The sequence below is a fragment of the Antedon mediterranea genome, chromosome 1 (genome assembly GCF_964355755.1).
Source record: "Antedon mediterranea chromosome 1, ecAntMedi1.1, whole genome shotgun sequence".
NCBI lineage: Eukaryota > Metazoa > Echinodermata > Crinoidea > Comatulida > Antedonidae > Antedon > Antedon mediterranea.
The window spans coordinates 21,558,269-21,581,522 of NC_092670.1; the positions used below are offsets into that span (position 1 = coordinate 21,558,269).

A 23,254-nucleotide genomic window follows, 5' to 3' on the forward strand; every position below is an offset into this window, starting at 1 on the left:
AAAAATATGAAATTATTGATTATTATGAAAAAATCTAGCTAGAGATTTGCCGCTCCCTGATGTTTAACGTGTAATATTGAAAAGATGTGTAGACCTAAAAAGCAAAAAAGACTGAATAACTTCAGAAAATACTGAGCTCTAGTCTATAAATTCATTTTTTTTTGTTGCAAATTCTGTGTATCTGTAATCAGAGACAAATGCAATATATCAGCTGTTACGTAATATAAAATGAGAAAGGGGGGGGGGGGGGGGAGAAGTATACTACTGTATACAGCTATGGTTTCCCTATTAAAATAATAGAATGATCTAGTTTTATGTTTGACCTTACGTTTTACCAGCGTTGCGTTTCGTCACCTTCTCTTTTGTAAACCGGCTGCTTATGAGTTTGATATTTTTGCTTTTATTAAAATTCAAATATATACGCCATAAATTGATAAAATATTAAAATACCGTGTTATTTAGAAGACAGGTAAGTTGCATTATATGTAAAATATAGTTTAAATTAAGATTAATGTTAATTTTAGTTGAAAATATAAGGTAGAAAGTTGATCTAAAATGTGCTTGGCCGGTCAGGTGATCGAGTGCATGATATGCGAAGGCTTCTAGGAGTGTAGTAGCCAGCCTTTGTGTGTGTGTGGATTATTGAGTGAAGCGAGCATGGTTGGCGCAGCTAGCGTGGTCTGACTGGGTGGCTTGATTCATTTTCAAGAGTTAGATCATAGAATTGGACGATTATACTAGTTTTCTGAGTGGTCTCCCATATTTTTATATTTTATTTGCAGAAGAAGACGGTGGATATGGTGACAAAAACATGGAGCTAATACAGAGCTTGATCAAAAGAAAAAAGTAAATCTAGAAAACCACGACGGTGTCGCAAGCGTCGCCATGTTGTGACGTCACGGCACGGTAAAGAAACCGGAAGCAATTTACCACACCAAAGAGAAGTTCACGATTTTGCTGGCAACAACACAACTCAGTTCTAAAAAAAGATGTTTTGAATTCTATTTTATCTGTCATATTTGTCTTGTCAGATTGAACTTGTAAAAAGAAGAAAATAAAAACAAAGACTTAAAAAAAAACCTAATTAAACTAAATAAAAAAAATGTATAATAATATTAAATATAGCTTGATACAGTAAGATAACTTTAAAACAGTAAGTTCATTGACATTTTTACATCATCTGAAGAAGAAAGTCACAAAAATTAATCATGTCTGTCCACTACAAGTTTAAGAGTATGATTGATTATGAAACCATCAGTTTTCAAGGCTTAAACATCTCCCTTGGTGATCTCAAGAAAAGTATCATGGAAGTGAAGAAGATTTCAAACATGGAGTACGACTTGCAGATAATTAATGCTCAGACTGGCGAAGGTAAAATTCGTCACATAAAAGTGATAGAATCATGTAGTGTACAACCCACTTGGTATATCCGTGAAAAAAAATATTAAATTTCTACTGTTAACTACTTATTTTTGGGGTAAAACATCATTTTTTGGTCAAAAATGATTGCTAATTTTTAACCAAAAAATGATGTTTTATCCCCAAAAAAGTAGTTAACAGTAGAAATTTAATAATTTATATAACCAGTGGGTTGTACACTACATTATTCAATCACTTTTATGTTGGTTCGGTGGTATTTGCTATGGTTTTTTGGAGGTTTGCGGGGTTTAGCAATCATTTTTGACCAAAAAATGATGTTTTACCCCAAAAATAAGTTGTTAACAGCATAAATTTAATTTTTTTTTTACATTGGTATACCCAATGGGTTGTACACTACATGATTCAATCACCTTTATGTTGGTTCGGTGGGGTTTGCTATGTTTTTTTGGATGTTTGTGGGGGTTTGCGGTGTTTAGCAATACCCAATCATTTTGACTGGCATAAATATACTTTTCGTTTAATGTACAATAGATGCAGATATAAAATTGACTAACAAATCATGACTTTATACAATTTATTTATTTTTTTAGAGTATAGCGAGGATGAAAGCTTAATTCCTAAGAATGCCTCTGTGATTGTAATGCGTGTTCCTATTGGAGGAATCCGAGAAAACATAATGGGGTACGTTAACGTAAACAACAGTATCATCAATAGCCAACTTAAAGCAAATTTTCCACCAGCCGAATTTGCTTGCGCGAATCGAAAGTGTCTGCTTATACGCATGCGTGGAGAGAAATTTGGAAGATGGAAAATGAATATGCATCTATTCGCCTAGTGGAATTTCCGCTTTAGGGCAGCAGATGAAGTACTGTTATTTATATAAAGGATTAATAATGTGTATGTGTTTACAATTAACAGGATTGTATTTGATTGATTTAATGTTTGGATATCATCCCCAAATGAAACTGCACTGCAACAATATTAAACAAAATGATTGTAACTACTGTTTCTTTGCACGCTGTAGCTAGTGGTCCTGGCTTTAAAATTTAAACGAGGCTGAGCTGTCAACAATATTCTTAAAGGAATTTGTGGTGCTGGTTTAATTGATAGATAACTAATTAACTACCTTAATTAAATTCCTGAAACTAATAAATTTTTATCTTTTTTTTTTTCAGTGAAGACACACGCGAACAAGTACGTAATCTATCTTGTGGTTTTAATCGTTTTACATCTTATTCGGCTAAGTATATATTTTCACTGTCTTGCTGTTCTTAATTATTTAACGCCTCCCTGAGGCTCGTGTTGTATTTATCTTTTATCATTATTTCGCGATATCGAAATGCTTACGTGGTAACACAACACTTTTTTGTTTGTTGTGCGTAAATACGCGTGTTATAAAAGCGAAATATTGTATATTCGGGCATTATTAATTTGTTTAGTGTTTATAAAATATGCATTTTTATGTTTGTTTATAATGTGAAATATATTACTGGAATAAAAAATATATATATACTGTAGATATATATATATATATATATATATATATACTGTAGATATATATATATATATATATACTGTAGATATATATATATATATATACTGTAGATATATATATATATACTGTAGCTATATATATATATATATATATACTGTAGATATAGCAGAGTGTAAAAATAAATATGTTCTTGGAGCTACGAATGAATCCATATTAAAAAATAAACTACTGTCATATTTTATTTACAGTGTATTATTTAAATATTAAATTATTTTGATTTCAATTTAGTATACAATGCTGCATGATTGTGTATAGAAATTTCTAAATGAAAACCTAGAGTTAAGTCATAAATTTTAGTTACTATTGTGACTATTACCTGATTTTAAATAAGAAAGAAGTGGGAGGGGTTAAGGCAGTTACAATGTCATCGTTCAAATTTGAATTCCATGATGCGGATTAATTTGAATTTCATAGTTAGTTTAAAAATAATAGCAATAGCAACTAAGTTACATAATGATAATGAAATATTATAATTAACGATTAAATATTTTAATCAATGGATATTATAGTAAATATGCTATATGGCAATTTATGCTTTATAGATAGATTCTATTTCAGGTAATATACATAACCATTTCTTCCCACTAAGGGTTTTCATTTTCAAGTCTTATATGTTGCTATGCAACAACAAATCTTAAACCTAGTCAAGGTAGTGTTATTGTGTACAGTATATTACTGAGTAAATATTTATGAATTCTAAGAATTTCAGTATATTGCTGTTACTTTTTATATAATAATTTTATTTATATATTTTTAAATGTTTTTATTTCGACAAATATTTTTCATTATATTCAGTTCGTTTTAAGATGATTGCAAAATATTATACAAATATTTTCATAAAAATGTTTTTCTGTTTTATTGTAAGAAGTAGTAATAATGGCATGTCCTCTATTAATTATAATTTTAATGAATTAAAATTAATAAACAAAATATTAGTAAACAATGCACAGGTACCGTCTGTATTAAAAGTACAGTGAAGGCAAGCTGGTGGAGCATGATAAAGTGAGTTTGGAAAGAGAGGTATATACAGTGGTAAAGTGTGGACACAATGGTATGGAGAGGGCATAAGGTTAGAAGAGTCCATATCTAGTTATGTGGGAGGAATTGGGGTGACAGGGGTGTGCCTGCTACAGATAAGAATGTTTAAGCATGATTGATGTAGTGAAGTATGTATGCATATTGGGTTTCAGTAAAAATATAAAACATTGATATTAATAAATTAATTAATACATTTTTATATTTCATTTTTGTAATTCATAATTACTAATTTATGATATCTATAGCATACTACAAATCTGTCTGTAAATGATGTTCTAATTCTATATCTAGCACACATTTATTTTACAACAAAACTCATTTTTTTAATCCACATTCTACAGTAAACCATATACATCAATTGCTTATTTGAATGTGTTTTACATGAAAATATTAAAAAGTAAATGTTTGATAAACCATAATGTTTTACTATACTGTACTACATATGTTGTACTGTAAATGACGTGATTAATTAAACTACAGTATGCATTTAAACTACTGTACCAGTGGTAGTGTTCTGAACTCATGGTTGAAGGTGGGCAGTTATCAACAAACATACAGTTCTTGAAATTTTAATATATAATGTATAGGTATTGCCAACTATTGTAAAATATATCAAAACAACTGGACAACGTTTCAGTCTTGTCCAAGATGCATCAATAAAGTTCCTTGACCTGTGACCTGATATAAGGTTACAGACAGATTCCAAAAAGGGGTCAAGGTTCTGCCTGTGACCTCCATGAACTTTGTTCACCCTTCTGGTTTGCCACATATCAGTCCAGTTGTTTGATTTATTTTATATTCTTAGTATCTACCTGGATGAATGATGACTTAAATAAACATATTAATCGGACCGTAATTTTAGTGAATATTTCTGTAAATAAAAGCACTTCTCTGTATGTAAATACAACTTCACATTACATGACAAATTTAAAACGTTCAGGCATGAGTACATTATTTTAATGAGAAATGTAGTTAAATAAAATATATCCAATTTTATTTACTTGTGTTCATGAAAATTTTGATAAAGACGCACTAGCCATGGCGTGAAGCTTGGGAACACAGCAATTTGAAGCGTTCATTCCCGATTGAGTGTTGTAGAAATGACTCGATCGGTTGCCATTTAACTGGTGGTCAATGGTGGTGCCAATTACTAATAATAGTAGTTCTCTGACACATTAGAAGTAGCCTAGTAGTGCAAGAGAGGCCCTTGTATACTATATGAGTAGTACTGCCTAAAATACATACGTGATGTCTTTTAAGCATCAACAAAGAATCATTTTTTTTGTAATTATTGCGATATTGTACTTGAATAAGTGTGTAGGCTAGAATGCAGTGTACTCAGGATAACGTTGATTTTTGACAAAGTGATGATGCAATTAGTTCATTTGATGAGTGATGAAAAAATATGATATTGAATATTTGAGATTTCACACAAGCTTTCATTGTGATAAATCACTTATCTTGCAAGCCATGGTTCTAAGATACTGTAGTATTACATATTGTCCAATTCAGATACATGTGGTCCTACAATAGAGAGAGCTTTCGATTTGTGGCTCGTACAGTATTACTGTTAATACTTTTTAACCACTTTTTTTCACAGTTAATAATTTATTGAAATAGTAGTAATGTATGTTACAACCGACTTCAGAAAGTGCTTGCACTTCACAGTGCATAATAAATGTGGACATGTTTAAATTGTCTAGACTCTGGCGTGTTTATTTTTAAATTCATTAATCAATGTGTGGTGATTTTGTAGGCATTTAATACTGTATTTAGTTTATAATTTTTGTTGTTGTAAAGTAGATGGGTTTAGTAAGTAGCTACTAAAGTATTATATAATAAGAAAGTACTTTTTCATAGATTTTTTTTAATTTCTGAGAAAATTATTTTATTTCGTATTACAGTATCCTAGGTTGTGAGTGGGTCTCTGTGCTGTCTTTAGCTAGGCAACACATTGTACCTATATCTTATATTAGAAGGGCCATCAATTCAGGCAGCTGTGAAAGCAGGTGCGGATTAAGCATTATAGATAAGTTAAATATTTTATAAATAATAAAAACGATCCGTCAGGTTGCAGAAGAAAAAAAAAATAGTCATTATTTTTCAAATACATGGCTGTTAAAGGCAAGGTGCGGGCAAAAAATTTATATTGATCATACATTCCAATAATTATCGATCTATAGTTTCCCTATGTTTCATAATTTTTGGGATTTTATTTGTGTTAATGAGCTTGTTGAAAATAAGCATTTTCTTATCAGTGGGGGGATAGTTCAAATTACACAGTAAAATCTCTATTCTTTTGTACACAAATTTTGTAAATAGAGAGGCATTTTAAAAAGCTATGAAAAATAAACGGTGTGGTAAAAAATGTCATCAGACTAAATATAGGTAATATAACTTGAATATTACATTTCTGATATTTTTATTCAACTCAGATTTTTATTTTCATGCTATAGCAAAAAATATCCACCATCTTTTTTCACCGTCTAGGGAGTCACCAGACATGTTATTACCTAACTACTGAAAAAAAGTCTTCCTGGTTTTTATGGAAGAATTTTGCCATATTTTGTATTTGACCATATTAAGGGAAATTCATGTTTTTTCGTCTCGATTTCTGTTACAAATATTTGATTTATGTACAATTAACCAAATATTATATTTAAAATTCATGCCTGTACCTGAGCTTTAAATTTTAGGTGTGGGGAGTATAAAGCCTGTTTATCCCCCGCATAAATCCGCGCCTGGAAAGCGATTCTAAACGCTTAAATGCCGGCTTCAAACTCTGGACTAGCTTGATCTGTGTAAAAGTTCTATCTATGCAGTGGAACATTTGATTAACAATTATGTGCCTTTGAATCTATAAAGATACAAATTTGGCACCTTTCGCTGTTAAATTAATTATCACAGAAATACTTTTATATTTGGCTTATGTGTGGAGGGGTCAAGACTTGCAAAATTCTGTGAAAAAGGCTGTAAAAGAGGTCAAACAACTCTTGTAACAAGACTTAAAAAAAATATAGCATGCATGTTTCTTCGGAATGTAAAAAAAATCTAATCAAATTTGTTATTGGTAATGTGTAAATGAATACTAAAAAATAGAGGTCGGTAGGTGCTGAGATCAGGGAGTTGTTATCAACTCCCTGCTGATATGATGTCGGCTGAGACCAGATCTTTTCCAAAGATATGATATTCTGAAGTGTAAAACGACATTAAGTATGTGACCGCGCTTATAATGCATTGTGCTTTGTAGGTCTCTGTGATCATTTGGTCACTGCTATTACTGCCCTCTTACTGCAGGGGAAAATTTCATTTTAAAATTTTGTTTAGCAATATTGCTAATCAAACTGATTTTTTAGTCGAGAAACATAGTTTTGTATTGTATTTTTTGCTACACAAATTTAAAAATCTGTAGCAAAATGGTTGTTTTGTATAGCTTTTTGCTATGCTACACTGGCGAAATTATTCCCTGTACTGTATAATTTGTTCGGTTTAAACAATGCAAATTTATTTTCTCTCAACTTTTTGGTTGAAATAGAACATGACCTGTTCGTTGTATTCAGTAATGTACAGTATTTTAAAAAATGTTTCCGGTAACATGTAGAATTTTAGTGTGATTTGTGTTCACTGTAAAGACATGACCTGCTGGTCTTTTATGCAGCGAGCAATGTAAAATGCAGACAATTTTTCGGCAAACATTTTTGTGTAAAAAGGGCTCCATTTGTATTTTATACTGTAGTTGTTTTTAATAAATTTATGTGTTCTTCACTTACTGTAAAGGTTTGGTTAAAAGGCAAGCCATTTTCATCATACTTTAGATTTCAGAGTTTGGCATCATGTAAGTAGTAACTTCGGTAGTTGCTGTTAATTAATTTTCCTAAAAAGCTCAGTGAAAAGGATTTTGGTGAACAAACCTTCCTGGTCTGGTGATAAGCGGGTCAGGGAGGGGGGTGAAATTATAACCATTTTTGTCCATTTTCATTACAGGATGAACATCAATTAACAGTAGAACAGTTAAGTAAGGTTAGTTACCATAAATATCTTGTTTAAGCCTGGTTGTTGTAAAATTATTACTAAATAATCTTTAATTGCTATAGGTAGCTTGTACCTTGCTGTAGCTAACGCATCAGAAGCTGCCAAAATAAATAAAGATGCTGCCAAAATAAATAAAGAAGCTATCAAAATAAAGAATTGTATAATTAAAGAATTTTATAATCATTTCTAAATAACCTTACATTCTATAGGTTGCTGATCTTGCTGCTGCCAACGCATCAGAAGCTGCCAAAATAGACGCTGCTGTCTACCAGTCTGGTCTTGAATATGATCCGTCGAAGTAAGTTCAAATGATTCATTAAACGCAGTTGTGACTGTCTTCACAATCGGTATCTCTTGATTTGCGATGACCTACGACATTGTTGTCAGCTTGTCTGGACATAGAACCTACCAAAACTGTAAATAGATAGAGTAGGGAAGAATTAACAGGACCCAAGTTACAGGTCGTCATACACCAAAAGCTACTGATTACATTAAATTAAATCTGCTAAAATTAGGCGTCAAGGTCATCCAGATGACGGTTCCTTGTATTCTGTATAATATATATACCCTATTAAAACAACATGTGTTGACTGATTTTTGTATTGTTTTGATGTTTTAGTTACCAACGAAATCCACGGTACAGTGCACGACCTGTGTGCTTCAACTGCAATAAACCAGGCCATATAGTTAGAAACTGTCCAAAGAATAATAATGTAAGTATACACAGTTGCTACCTACTGTCGGTTGTTGAAATAATCATCAAGAAAATTTGATAGATTTTGCTTACTTGGTGTCAAGTAAATACTGTACTAGGTGAAATTTTGTGTTTATTACAAATAAATGGTACTTATATCTATTTCAGGACCAGCAAAAGTTCAACCAAACCCAGCCGAAGGAGATGAAGGGAATCCCTATGAGTTTTGTGAGACCAGCAGGCGACAACATAAAAGGTGCAAAAATGCTACCCTCTGGAGAGTTAGTTGTACCAAGAATAGAACTGTAAGTATGAGAGTTAATTACAACTTAAGTAGGTGTGAAACAGTGAATGTTTACTTAACATACTACTGTATATTAGTAATAATTTAGTAATTTTTGTACAAATTTTAATATCTACACATATAACATTAATCGTGTCCATGTTTCTATTCCACAGTGCTGCATACTCTGTACTCAAGAGGGATCGTCCACCAGTGTTCAACAATTCTCAGAACCACGAACCTTTAGATGCTGGTGAACCAGACATTCCTATTGAATTCTTGTGCCCTATCTGCAAAGAGCTTCTAAAAGATGCCGTGGTTATACCTTGTTGTGGGCAGAGCTTCTGTGATGAGTGTATGTTGAAACAATTTTTGTTCACTAATGCTGTATTTTTGTGGATTTAAATAGAATTGAATGAATGTTTACATTGGTAAATGTGGCCACTATTGACTACTATGTTTAAAAACTTTGATTTATATTTCAGGTATTCGAGAGGTGTTGCTATCAACAGATGAACATCAGTGTCCTGATTGCAATGAAGTGGATGTTTCTCCAGATTCCCTAAGTATTAATAAAAAACTCAGACAGGTATGTTTCTGATTATTTAACACACTACACCTAATTAAATCACATGATAAAGACGATACTGTATTTAATTTTGCATACAAGATGATAACAATAGTTAAATGAAAATTCTAATATATAATTTATATTTTTTATTTAGACAATAGCAAAATTCAGAAATGACACAGGCTACACAAGAGCAGTTCAGAAGGTGAAAGCACACCAACAAGCACAGATTAAACACGAGCCAAAGGTTGCTACCCAAGCTCCCCCTGCTGCCCCACAGCGTAGACCTACTCCTCCTGCATTCAGGCCATCACCTGATGGGGGTAGGCCACAAAACAATAGGCAACCGAACAGAAACAATAATGTGTCCAGCCACTCCAATCAGAGAGTGGTACAGAAACAAGAGGAATATGACAACCAATATGGTGAGAAATATTATAACAGTATAAAACATATTTAGATTTGATGCCCAGCTCTTAATAGATACTACAGTAGTATACATTGCTACTTCAGAATGTTTCCTCTATATGTAGTAGGTTCAACTAAAAAGAATAAGAAACATTATAATGCTGAAATGATAATAACTGTAATAATGTGTAAACTGCAAGTATAAAGAAACTTAACACAAACTCTGATGCTTACTTGATAGATGCACTAACACTAAAGTAATTTAATGAGATGTTTTAACTTATTTTATAGATGAAAATGAAGACCGACGTCCTGATCATTATAACCATATGGATGAGAGTTACAATCATGGACAACGAACCAATAGAGGGCCACCAGCTCATTATGATCACAATAGGCATAGCCAACAGGAACAAGGAGGACCCCCTAATCGAAGAGGTCCACCACCTGATCAAAGAGGTCCACCACCTGATCAAAGAGGTCCACCACCTGATCAAAGAGGCACACATGGTCCACCACATGATCAAAGAGGTCCGCATGGTCCACCCCCTGATCAAAGAGGCCCACAAGATTATGGAAGACCACCAACCCATAGGGCACCACCTGGCAATTATGCTCCTATAAGACAAGGACCTCCAGAGCATATGGGTCCTGATCATCGACCTCCACATCCAAATAACTACGGTCCACCTCAACCAAGACACATAAGGCCACCTCCACCCAGACTTCAAGGGCCACCGCCAAGACTTCAAGGGCTGCCACCACCTCGACTTCAAAGACCTCTTGGACAACAAGGGCCACCTGGACAACATACTCCCCCACAACATTCAGCTCATCATGGTCCTCCCACATCTGTACCTGGTCCTCCATATCATATCTCAATGCCGCCCCCACATTCACAAGGCCCCAATCCACCACATTTTACAAGTCCTCCACTGGGTGTTGGACATCACCCTATTCAAGGACATCCAAGATTACAAGTACCACTAGGAAATCAACCTCCAGGAAAGTCACCACCATTATTGCCTCCTGGAACAAGCCCTCCACCTGGAATGACTCCTCCAACTCAAGATCAACCACCTAGAGGGCCACCTAGACTACCTATTCCACCCGGTGGTGTACGTATGCCACAACCACCGCCAAGGATGCCTGTCCCAGTGGGTTTACCAGTACGTCCACGAATGCCTATGGGACTTGTTCCACCAATACCTGGCATTCCATTACGCCTACCTCCTCCAGGAATAGCTATTAGGCCACCACCACCACATGGACCCCTTCCTCCAACAGGACCTGGTGGAAGACCTCTAACCAAAGAAGAATTCCAAGACTACCAAAAGACTATAAAGTAAGTAATAATGTACCTTTGCTTTATGTCCATTTAAATGCAGTTAATGTATTTAATGTATATAACATTTTACTGCAAAGAGCTACTACAATGGGTCAGCTTTTATCTTTTTCATCCATTTCATAAACCTTTTGTTTTCTTTCCTTGCATAGAGATCGTGAAGACCCGCTGGCAGCCTTCGAAAGGGAATTGGCAGAGAAAGATCGTAGAGATAAGGAAAGAAAAGCTGAAGCTCAGGCACATGTAAGATCCAAATCCAGCAGTAGTTACAGCTCAAGTGAGGATTCTTATTCCAGTTCAAATTCCAGATCAAGGTCAAAGGGTAGGTCAAGATCAAAGAACAGATCAAGGTCCAAAGGAAGGTCTGGATCTAAAGGAAGGTCTCGTTCTAAAGGGAGAGGTCGTTCAAAATCACCTTTGAGACGTAAACGTTCTCGCTCGGCTATAAGAAGCAGACACCGGTCAAGGTCTTCTAGCAGATATCGATCTCAACGACCACGATCAAGGTCACCTCATTATAGACGATCTAGATCCAGATCTCCTAGAAGACATCGATCTCCTCTTCCTTCAAGGCATTATCCTCCAAAGAGACGAAGATCAAGATCGCCTTATGGTCAGTATCATAGGTCTCCACCACCAGAATATCGGTATGATCCTCGATATGACCGAGGACCCCCTCCACCAACTTATGATGCTCGTTATCCTCATTATGATCAGTACTATGAACATGAACGCTATGAACGGCTACCACCTCCTCATATGCCAATGTATGATGATTACTTTGGAGGAGGACCACCACCACCACATCCAGCATCTTATGGACGTCCTCCATATGAAGGAGAATTCATTCCACAAGGCCCTTATGGACCACCATCAGATTATCCAATGATGCCACCTTGGGAGGATGATTGGGACCATCGGCCACCTATTGGTCCACCTCGAGATCAACCATACAAGCCACCGCCCAGCCAAGGATTACCACCAGGTCACATGTCTCCAGGACATGATGAATATGGACATGACAGATATTCACAAAGCCCAAAGCGATATGAAAGAGATCCTGAATATAGATCAGAGCCCGATGATAGAAGAAAAGATCGATACAGAAAAGAAGAAAGGGGTAGAAGGGATCCAAGGGACAAAAGGGAACATGGTGACCAACGAGAACCAAGTGGTAGACGAGAAAACAGTGACAGAGATAAGAGAAGTAAAGAAAGTGATCATCATAGACCAAAAAGTCAAGATGTAGAGGTAAATAAAGAGAGAAAGGTTGCTGAGCAAATGAAACACAAGGAAGCAAATGTCGTAGAAAAGAAAACAGAACAAGGTTCACAAGAAAACAGTACTGAGATAAAGAAAGTTATTAAAGATGATATATCAAAGAAAAAATCAGAAGATGAAGAGAAAATTAAAAAGAAGAAAAAGAAGGAAGCAAAGAAAAAGAAGAAGTTGGAAGGGGAAAATGCTGGAGAATGTGATGAAGATGGCAAAAAGAAAAAGAAGAAAAAAGGCCATGAGAAGAAAGAGAAAAAAAAGAAACGAAAACATTCCAAAACTGTAGAAGAGAATGAAGAACCAATTCCACCAGGAGTAAGTACTGAACCTGAACCAAAAGTTCCAAAGCTAGACGAGCCTATGCCTACAGTTATAAAACAAGACAAAAATATACAAGGGCTGAAGTCCGCTATTAGTGTTGTTGATTACTCAAGTGCTACAAGTTCCCCAAGTCCCAAGAAAAGACCTATGTCTAGCATGGTTACCAAAATGATAGCTCCCCAGGATGAACGGCGTGTTGTCACTACTAATGTGGTGATGCAAGATATTCAGGTGATCGAGCAAGAAATCGAGCAAGAACCAGTACAGGCGAGTCCTGTTGCTGAAGATGTCCCACAAGAAGATTTGATAACGATTTCTGTGCCTGTGTCAAAATGGGATCGAGATGAGTTTGAATCAAGTGATGAGGCATCACCAGAGCATAAGACAACAAAAGCAATTGAACACGATATTGATGAAATTGCCTTTGAGCCAGATTATGATGAAACCATTGAAGACCATGATAAGGAGATGGAAGACAAAAAGGAGAAAGAAGGAAATGACACAGAACAAAATAAAAAGGCAGGTAACAATCCTTTAATAAAAAAAGATCTTGAACGAAAACAACGAAGTGAAGATACAGATGAGAAACCGGTCAAAAGTCTTTCAAAGAATCAATCTACAAAGCAAGAAACAGATGTAAAGAGTAAGAGCAATGATCGAAACAGAACAGATTTAAAGAGTAAAAGTACTGAACTTAAGGGAACAGAGTTAAAAAGTAGAAGTGCTGAATTTAAGGGAACAGATGTAAGGAGTAGAGGTTCTGAATACAAAGGAGTAGACTTAAAGAATAGAGGTGCCGAATATAAGGGAACAGAGGTAAAGAGTAGAGGTAATGAATATAAGGGAACAGACTTAAAGAGTAGAGGTGCTGAATATAAGGGAACAGACGTAAAGAGTAGAGGTACTGAATATAAAGGAACAGACGTAAAGAGTAGAGGTACTGAATATAAAGGATCAGACGTAAAGAGTAGAGGTACTGAACTTAAGGGAATAGATATAAAGAGAGGTGGAAAAATTAAAATTGACCGAGGGGGTGCAGAGAGAAAGCAGGAACTAGCACCAAAGGGTAAATTAAGAATTCAAGATCGTCTTGGTAAATTACCTGACTCTCATGTAAAACGTGACAGAACTCCAGATAGAGCAGAATTTAAAAAACAGAAACGACATGTAGAAGAGAGACAACCAAAGCTTGATAGAGATTCACGTGACCCAGAGAAAGGCGATCAAGATAAAAGGAAAGATGATTACCGCAGAAAAGAGGAACGTGAGAAGAAAAAGAGTGTTGAAAGTTTAGTAGAAAGTTCAGATGAAAGCGATAGCGCCAGTGATTCAGATACTACCCAGTCTACAGATAGTGAAAATGCGAGTAAATCTAAGAAAAGTAAAAAACATAAAAAGCATAAAAAACACAAAAATAAACATAAAAAGAAAATGCATAAAAATGAAGAGGATATTAAAGTTAAGAAAAATAAACACAAAAAGAAAAAGAAGAAAGCTAAGCAAAATTAAGATTATGGAGTTATCAATCGAGTTAAATACCAGTAATTTAAATGGGATAACTCGGGGTAAACATGAACAACAAAGTTTGATATCACTTCTAAACATAAATTATTTATATCAGCTTCTTATGTTTACTTCTTATATTTCATAATTGTTGATATCTTAGACACTTTAAAGTACTGTATATCATTTTGTGTAAAAGCTAAATCTCTGGCAACTATTATATAGTTCTCTATAAATTTTAAAAGTTAACAAGTTTTTTTTAAATGACAATCATGACTAATAAAATTTTTAATCATTGTGCTGTCGCACTTATTAGTTTAATATTGTTGATCTAAACTTATCATTGACAAAGTATTTACTTATTTTTCTTAATAAATTGTTTTCAAATTTGGGTTAACAATTATTGTATATAATGATGGCAATTGCATCTATGTATATTTGTATCATAAAGATTCTAGGTTTTTTTCTGAATATCTGTATATTGAAAATAACCTGAATTATGCCCCATGGTAAACTACATGAAAAGTATGACTTTTATGGTTTAAATATTAATAACAGTAAAAATATTGAATAAATATTGCGGTATGTATGTATATTTTTGTGTGTGGCTTGGATGGCTACTCATCTTTTGACATGCACGATCTATATAGAAACCTTGGCCCATACCATAGATCGGGTGATTTTGTTGTTGTAAATAATGTACATACTGTATAACATGTATGTTTTTCTGGTGTAAGAAATATTACATCGGTAGGTTTAACCATTGTTTTTTATTTATATGAAAGGTGGATTTTAATCAGAAAGGCCGGGACGTTGTATTTGTTTCTAATGTGATTTTTAGTTACACCAGGTAAAATCTGGTGGCGTAGTAAACTTGTCAGTGGAAATAGGAAATAAATGCATTTTTACTGTGATAAATTTAATACTGTTTAATTGTGTATTTGTTTTATAATGTATGGTTATGGGAGCGTTGAAGATGAATTGAATAGGCCATTTTGCAGCTACTAATAAAAAGTCAAAATAAACCATTCATAACCAAACACCATTGACTTTCAGACAATAGGCTTCCCTTTGACTTTTCTTGAGATTGATTTGAATAGGATTGTATCTAGTAAATAACTGCTGGAAATAACGGACGATTACTACGTACCATAGTTGCTAATTCAATATACTGTAATTTTTAAAAAATACCTACGAATCATAATTAATACATTTTAGCAGCCGACGTTGTCCCTTTCAAACGTTCTTTTAAGAATGCAGTAGTTAACAATGCAAAAGATACTATTGCATACTGTAGTATTCATTATTACAGTACCGTACCACTGGCGTTTTTTAGTTTCTCAATGTAAAATAATTTACTGTTATGCGAACTTTTTATTTTGATTGCAAGAGATCAATATCGCCATTTTCTAGATAATATAGGAATCGGCAGTGATCCGTCAATAAGTACAGTATAAACTTATTCAAGGTTCAATGAAATATAACAATTACATTTTTATTTGTCTTTCATGGTTAAGTCTAAATTGGACCCGTTTAATACAAATCAGAATGCTTTTATACAAAGGGTATTCAAGCTTAAATAAAACATATAGGCCTATATCTACACAAGGAAAGAACAAAAATTATTTCAGAACCCTTCTAACAATAATTCGGATAACTATCATTGGTCACACAGCCGCCGACATCGTGTACAATTTACTTCAAACGCGAGCTTAAGCATTAAGACAATGAAGAGATACTTCGTTACATTTATGTGTTGTTTAGCAAATTGTTTATTTTACTGCATGAGACAGAACCTGAATATAGCTATTCTCAAAATGGCACAAGTGAACCACCAGCAGTTAACCAACATGAGCAACAGCAGCACCGACAACGAATATAGAAATGTAAGTTGTAAGTTAATGCGGACTGTTTACAGTAGGATTGTGGGTCCATTTGGCGGATCATGACAGTATCGGATGTGAAAATGTTTACTACTGATTGTTAAACCCAAAAAAATTGATATAAATCATTATTTCTGAAGGAAGAACAATGCTTGTTACGTCCAAAAGTCGAGCGGCGTTTTTTGTAAGAAATTCTGGGTTAAAACCCCATTTATGGCATAAGACAATTCTTTATTTTTGCTTTATTTTACTTCATCTTTAGATACGAACATTTGATTGGGATAAAGTTACACAGCAGATGGTACTCGGTGCCTTCTATTATGGGTATGTTCCTATGCCAGTGCCAGGTGCATGGTTGGCTGGAAAATATGGTGGCAAACTTGTAATCGGAGCTGGTGTGTTCTGGACGAGTTTTTTCACAGCGTTGATACCATGGGCGGCAGGAGTCAGTGTGGGACTATTAGTTACTTTACGGATTTTAGACGGTATTGGACAGGTTGGTGAACATTGTTGTTAGTTTAAAAATAAAATATATATAACATACAAGGGGCTTCAAGTTCTAGATCCTGGAGATCTCTGTCGCAGGTTTCTGTTTCACTTGCACCTTTACTCTTATTTAATAAGTAAGATAAGTCAATAGGCCTAAGCCTAACAAATCGTTTAGTAATCACCACAATATATTACGAAGAGAATTAAACCGAGGGGAACTAGTAGATCTAGATGGTGGTATTATTGTAATTAAACATCGTCTTTTTAAACATAATTTTAGGGTTTAGCTGCTGCAGCTAACTATGTAATATTGTCGAAGTGGACTGTCCCAAGTGAGCGAACTACCATGATATCGATTTCTGTCGGCGGTAAGTAAACGTTGACTATCCAATGAATCCGAATGCCAAATTCATTTGCCTTTTGCTAATTGTCAATTCAAACTTAAACTCTGTTTACATTATCAAAATAGTGCGATGTGCCCAAATGTGGTAGCGATATGCTTAAATATAGTAGTGATATGCCATCATCATGTCCATATATGGCCACATCAGATTTTGTTGTCACATAAAGTTTGATAGTGTAGACAGAGCTAAAAACTTCAAGAATGTTGTTTAAAATGACAGACAAAAGTTTACGATTATAAAGGCAAAACACTCGCATTAGTCTTTTGTACAATTACATACAAGGTAAGTATGCTTACTTTGCAACTTTATTAGCAGGGTTTTTACAAGTTATTTATAATTTCGGTTGATTCAACAGGAGTGACGCTTGGTTTGGTTATATCCAATTGTCTATCTGGTTGGATTTGTTCTTCGTACGCCATTGGTGGATGGCCTACATCATTTTATACATACAGTAATTCAACTTTTAAATATTCTACGTTAAATAAATGTTGTAGATAACAATGTATTGTTTAACAATTTGTAACACTAACAATACAATGTTATCAATCTACCGAATAAAATGTTATCAATCTACCGAATAAAATGTTATCAATCTACCGAATAAAATGTTATCAATCTACCGAATAAAATGTTATTAATCTACCGAATGAAATGTTATCAATCTACCGAATAAAATGTTATCAATCTCCTAATAAAATGTTATCAATCTACCGAATAAAATTTTATCAATCTACCGAATAAAATGTTATCAATCTACCGAATAAAATGTTATCAATCTACCGGATAAAATGTTATCAATCTACCGAATAAAATGTTATCAATCTACCGAATAAAATGTTATCAATCTACCGAATAAAATGTTATCAATCTACCGAATAAAATGTTATCAATCTACCGAATAAAATGTTATCAATCTACCGAATAAAATGTTATCAATCTACCGAATAATTTTTTTTCCTACCAAATTTTCATGACGATTGCTTGCGACCTTGCTTTATCAAAATGAAAGCAATGTAGTCCTACTTATAACCCCAACCATAGTGTGCGAATATATCGCTAAAACAATCAACCGAAATACGTTACTGCAATAAACAAAAATGTTCTTATGTTCAACACAATAATTAATATTTTTTTAAGGTATATTAGGTGTGATTTGGGTGATTATATGGGTTACACTGATCTATGAAACGCCGAATGAGGACCTTTGTATCTCAAAAAAAGAAGTTGAATATATAAATCGTGGTGTCACCCAGTCTCATCAAAAGGTGATTTATAATGAAATAATCTTTCTTTTGCAAAAAGATATATTTCAATATTGTATTTGCACCAATGATTAATAATAATGAATGTATTTTACTGCAAACATTACCGTATATAGAACGTTCCATGGCGGGCTATTCTGATGTCACCACCAGTCTGGGCAATTGTAATCAGCGACACAATGTTTGAATTCGCATGGAATCTTGTTTTATTAGAAATACCGATGTTTTTGTCTACAATATTTGAATGCGACGTCCTAACGGTAAGGAATATTTCACATTTCCCATCTTTTCTGTTTAGTTGTTGGTTTTACCTTTACACTCATTTTGGTGTATCAAACTGTCCTCGTAATAGGACGCGTTCGATTTCCCATGACATGGATATAACAATAGTAATTCTTTATTGTGGACTATAATTAGAATCATGCGCGGAACTTGCCCGTCCCTATGTCCTAACAAAAGCTCCTTTAATGATGATGCATTCTGAACCAATTGTTTTCAGTAGGCTGCCGTGTATCTCACTTAGTTTGTATTACCTTCTCTAAATCCAGACAAGCCTCAGAGCCACTCTTTAAGAGACTAAAAATATTAAACGTTTATGATATTTACAAAGTAAACGTCATAGGATTTATGGCAAACGTAAAATTCAATGAATTACCACATCACATTTTAAATATTTTTAATTACTGTGACAGTATTAGGCCTACTCATAACCTCAGAACAGAAACTGAATTCGAAATTCCCTTCACAAGACTAACTTGCAGTCAACAGTTATATACACATTATGGACCAAAATTGTGGAAAGAATTCACTTGTAATGGTGGTAATATTAAACCGGTTATCTTAAAGAAACAAAATAAATGTTTGTTTGTTTGTTTGTTTTTATTTTTTGCTCATATAAAAATCAACAGTGGTACAGAAAATATATATACATCAAAAGTCGCAGACTTAACAAACAACAAAATCAGAACAAAGACAACAAAAAACGAGTAGGAGCAAAGGATAACCCTCTAAACCCGGAGGTTTGTATCCTGAGGGGTCCCGTATAAAATGTATGAAAAAACAGGTCAAAAAATACATTTTATCACTTTATGCTGATTAACAACACCTTTGTTTATTTAAGTTCTATATACTTGTTCTTATGTAAAAGGGTCCTACAAAATACGAAGCTAACAACACCTTTAATGCAGGATCCCTGTTTTCAGTTGTACTGTAATTATGATGTACTGTAATTGATGACTAAATAAAATTATGTGGAATAAATGAAATATACACTTAAAAAAAGGTTTTTCCTCTAGGCCGGTGGCTTAACGTCAGCTCCACTTGCTGCTCGGTTTATAACATGTTTACTGACGGCTGTCGCTGCTGACTACATCATTCAAAGAGAATACTTGAGTATTTTAAAAACCAGAAAACTATTTGCCATTATAGGTACGTAACCGTATTTGTAAAATGATGCGCATTATTGTTGCACAAAAAAGTGCATAATTAGGCTACTGTGCGACATAATAATAATTCTAAGTTGTCTCTCTGATTTTTTAAAAAACATCATCAACATTTTTTCTGCCTCTGTTAAGTATGACTTTTAATCTATTCCTATGAATCAAAGTAATATAAGTTTTTTTCTCCTAGATCTTGGTGTTTCTGCTGCCTGTTTCTTCATAATGAGCTATGTAGGCCACTCTCTCGTAGCATCAGTCGTTCTACTTATCATCTCGTTTAGTGCACTTGGTTTCAACACCTCTAGTGTTGACACGAACCCTGCAGATATCAGTCCGAATTATGCCGGTATTATTGCAGGACTCATGATGTCTATTTCGAGCTGCACTGGATTTGTTGTTCCAATAATTACTGGTCTTTTACTTGAAGAACACGTACGTAATAATCATTTAAATATTATTAAATAGGCCTACCCCTCGTCGAGTTTTCAATCTACTGCTGCGGTAAACAGCATCAAACTTTTATGTTAATTAGCTATCACGTATGTAAGCGTCTCCCCAATCACAAACGAACACTTTTGATTATCTCTAGGCTGAACTTGAGAGCATACAACAATGGTTTGCTCTCTGCTCGATCCGACTTTGCACGCGTATACGTACAACTAGGCCTACTGTAGCATAGCCTACGTTTATGACGTTTTGACAAACCTCTTTCTTGAATCTGACTTACTCTTCTAGGTCAGGATTGCACAGATTACAACTTAATAGACTCCTCGTCGTAAACATAAACAAATTATAACCCAAAAACTTACAATAATATTGTTTGTCCATTCTTATGTTTCGTCGTCGGCTGACATTTTAGGCAGTCATTTTCCGCACATTACGTAGCTAGAGCTCGAGAGAAGTTTCTGATTGGTCGGTAGTTCATTGCCATGACAACGGATTTTTTTTCATATTTTTAGATTAGAAGAACCGAACGTTATTTTGATCCAAATTACAAATAGATTATTATTTTTATTTTACGTTCAGAATACATTTAAAGAATGGTCAGTGCTTTTCCAATTAACTGCCGGGATTGAATTATTTGGATTGGTTTTCTATCTTATATTTGCAAAAGGAGAAGAACAAGAATGGTCTAAAACTGAAGCAATAGAAGAAACAGAAAACTTGGTTATTAAAGAATAACAATTATTATATTGTATACTGTTCATTACCAATACTTAACGGCAACAATGAACAACGAAAGCAATTATAGAACTGCGTATGTCACAAACTGGCGCTGTGTTTGGTCAAATTGTAATGCAAAACTTGCAAGAAGAATGTTACTTTACGCAGATAATAAAACACCAGTTATAGATATTTTAAGTTCTTTGGATTGGTTTAAATTTAGTGATAAATGGGAAGAACAATTACTTATAATGTTATTCAAGTGTCTAAATGATCATGCTCCCTGTTACTTATCGACAAAATGTATTCTTATATTAATGATTGCTTGCATACATTAATATTACTAGATGGTACGCTCGCTTCGCTCGCGTACCATCTAGGTCGTGCCCACAGATGGTTCTCGAATACATAATAATTTCAGTGTTAAAAAACTGGTGATTTCAAATGTACGTACAATAATACATGTCGTTTACAGGAATGAATAAATAGACACTGATTTATGTACTCAACTAAAATTAGCACCCTGGGAATTACTTCCGAAAGAGAAACTTGTCACAAAATGAGACCAATTGTTTAAGTCAAATTTAAACAAACTTAATTTGTGTTTTGTATGTAACATTAGGAGTGAGGGATGGGGAAGAGAATGGGTGCAGAGAGGAACAATTTTTAAATATATTAAATATATTCTTTATCCATTTAGTAACGAAATATTAATTGTTTTCATGTTTTACAAATAATATATCACTAAACACAGTAAAACATTGCTATGTAATACTTTGTTGAAACTATCACCGTCCTAGTCGATTGAAATAGTACAGTACATGTAACGATACATCACTGCGACGTGTATGTTTATATAATGTAAAACAATTTGTGAAAACCACCTCTATTCGGGGAAAATCATAAAATCGATTTAATCGTCAAATAAAAATTAAATTATCTAACTCAACTTTATTGGTAGGCCTAATGGTTTTCAATTGTTTCTTAGAGCAAATTCATACTTAAGTTGGTTCCTACCCTACCCACCAAAGTTGTTCTGCGTTTAGGGGATGTGATGCACCGTCTCCGTAGGCCTATCCTCTACTGGCTTTACAACGCTACTCATGCCAGTGAGGGAAGGGTGATGATGTGGGTGGTTTAAATGCAATAATAAAGATTTGTACATAATATACGGCGACTGAAAACGCTAGCTCATTATCCGTTTAAAAAAAATTATATCCAACCTCTGCAGCACAGATTGAAAAAAAAAATGGATCGAATTTCTGTTATGAGTAGGCCTATACAGTACTTGCCTTTACGACGCCTGATAAATGAGGGAAAAGACACTTGTGGAACAGAGATTGGAATGTTCCATTCATCGCAAATCAATACATTTGTATAAACGTATATTAAATCTTCCGTTAAAAAACAATTATAACCAACCTCTGCAGCACAGATTGAAAAAAAAATGGATCGAATTTCTGTTATGAGTATACAGTACTTGCCTTTACGACGCCTGAGGGAATAGACACTCATCGCAAATCAATACATTTGTATAAACGTATATTAAATCTATCAAAATAGTATTTTTTAAAGAAAAGCGGCCTGTCTTCAACATTATGATGCTGTACTCGAGCTGTTCAACCGGTTTTCAGCCATTAAAAACAATTATCGTAGGAGGAGATAGGAAAATGCGAAGCATCCTCGTATTATTGTCTGTGGGTATTTTTCAAGACGGACATCCATTAGACAGTGTATACCACGATCGAAAAACACCCCTATTTGGGGCAAATCGTTGAACCTAAATTCGTTTTAATTGTCAATAACTAATTATCTAACTCAATTTAATTAGTAAACAGGGTTACATCAGGTGGTTAAAATCAGTACCGAGATTCTAACCAACTTTATATACCATCGAGTAAACATTCTAGAAATAACGCGCGATTTACCGAATTTTGCCCTTACGTAAATTTATATATAGATACACGTAGTCAGAGTAATAATACACTTATTGAACCATCATGAAAAAATACAAAGGTAAAAGAACTTTGTATTGTATATCGATCAACCAAATTATGGAACAAACTTTAAAATTACACAAAAGCAAACTATAAATCTATAGGCCTATAAAATTACAAAATGTTGTAGGAGGGATGAAAATCGAAGGTGACGTGAGTACTAACATAAATTGTGAAGTTTGTATGTGTGTATACTACTCATGTAAGTTGT

General features: G+C 34.1%; 2 protein-coding genes across 2 annotated transcripts; both read left to right on the plus strand.

Moving 5' to 3' along the window:
• The first annotated feature begins 352 nt into the window (after positions 1 to 352).
• LOC140062467 (uncharacterized) lies at positions 353 to 15,328 on the plus strand. Its single transcript, XM_072108701.1, has 13 exons — positions 353 to 469; positions 783 to 1,371; positions 1,971 to 2,061; positions 2,556 to 2,574; positions 7,958 to 7,993; positions 8,215 to 8,303; positions 8,625 to 8,718; positions 8,868 to 9,004; positions 9,159 to 9,337; positions 9,468 to 9,571; positions 9,708 to 9,978; positions 10,253 to 11,306; positions 11,459 to 15,328. The coding sequence occupies exons 2-13, from the start codon at positions 1,209 to 1,211 to the stop codon at positions 14,409 to 14,411; spliced, it is 5,190 nt and encodes a 1,729-aa protein (XP_071964802.1). The 5' UTR covers positions 353 to 469; positions 783 to 1,208; the 3' UTR covers positions 14,412 to 15,328.
• Positions 15,329 to 16,023: 695 nt separating this feature from the next.
• Positions 16,024 to 21,381, plus strand: LOC140062474 (sialin-like). Its single transcript, XM_072108713.1, has 7 exons — positions 16,024 to 17,145; positions 17,537 to 17,632; positions 18,319 to 18,446; positions 18,560 to 18,703; positions 19,739 to 19,871; positions 20,073 to 20,314; positions 20,909 to 21,381. Exons 1-7 carry the CDS (start codon positions 17,124 to 17,126, stop codon positions 21,062 to 21,064), a joined length of 921 nt encoding a protein of 306 aa, XP_071964814.1. The 5' UTR covers positions 16,024 to 17,123; the 3' UTR covers positions 21,065 to 21,381.
• Positions 21,382 to 23,254: the final 1,873 nt, after the last annotated feature.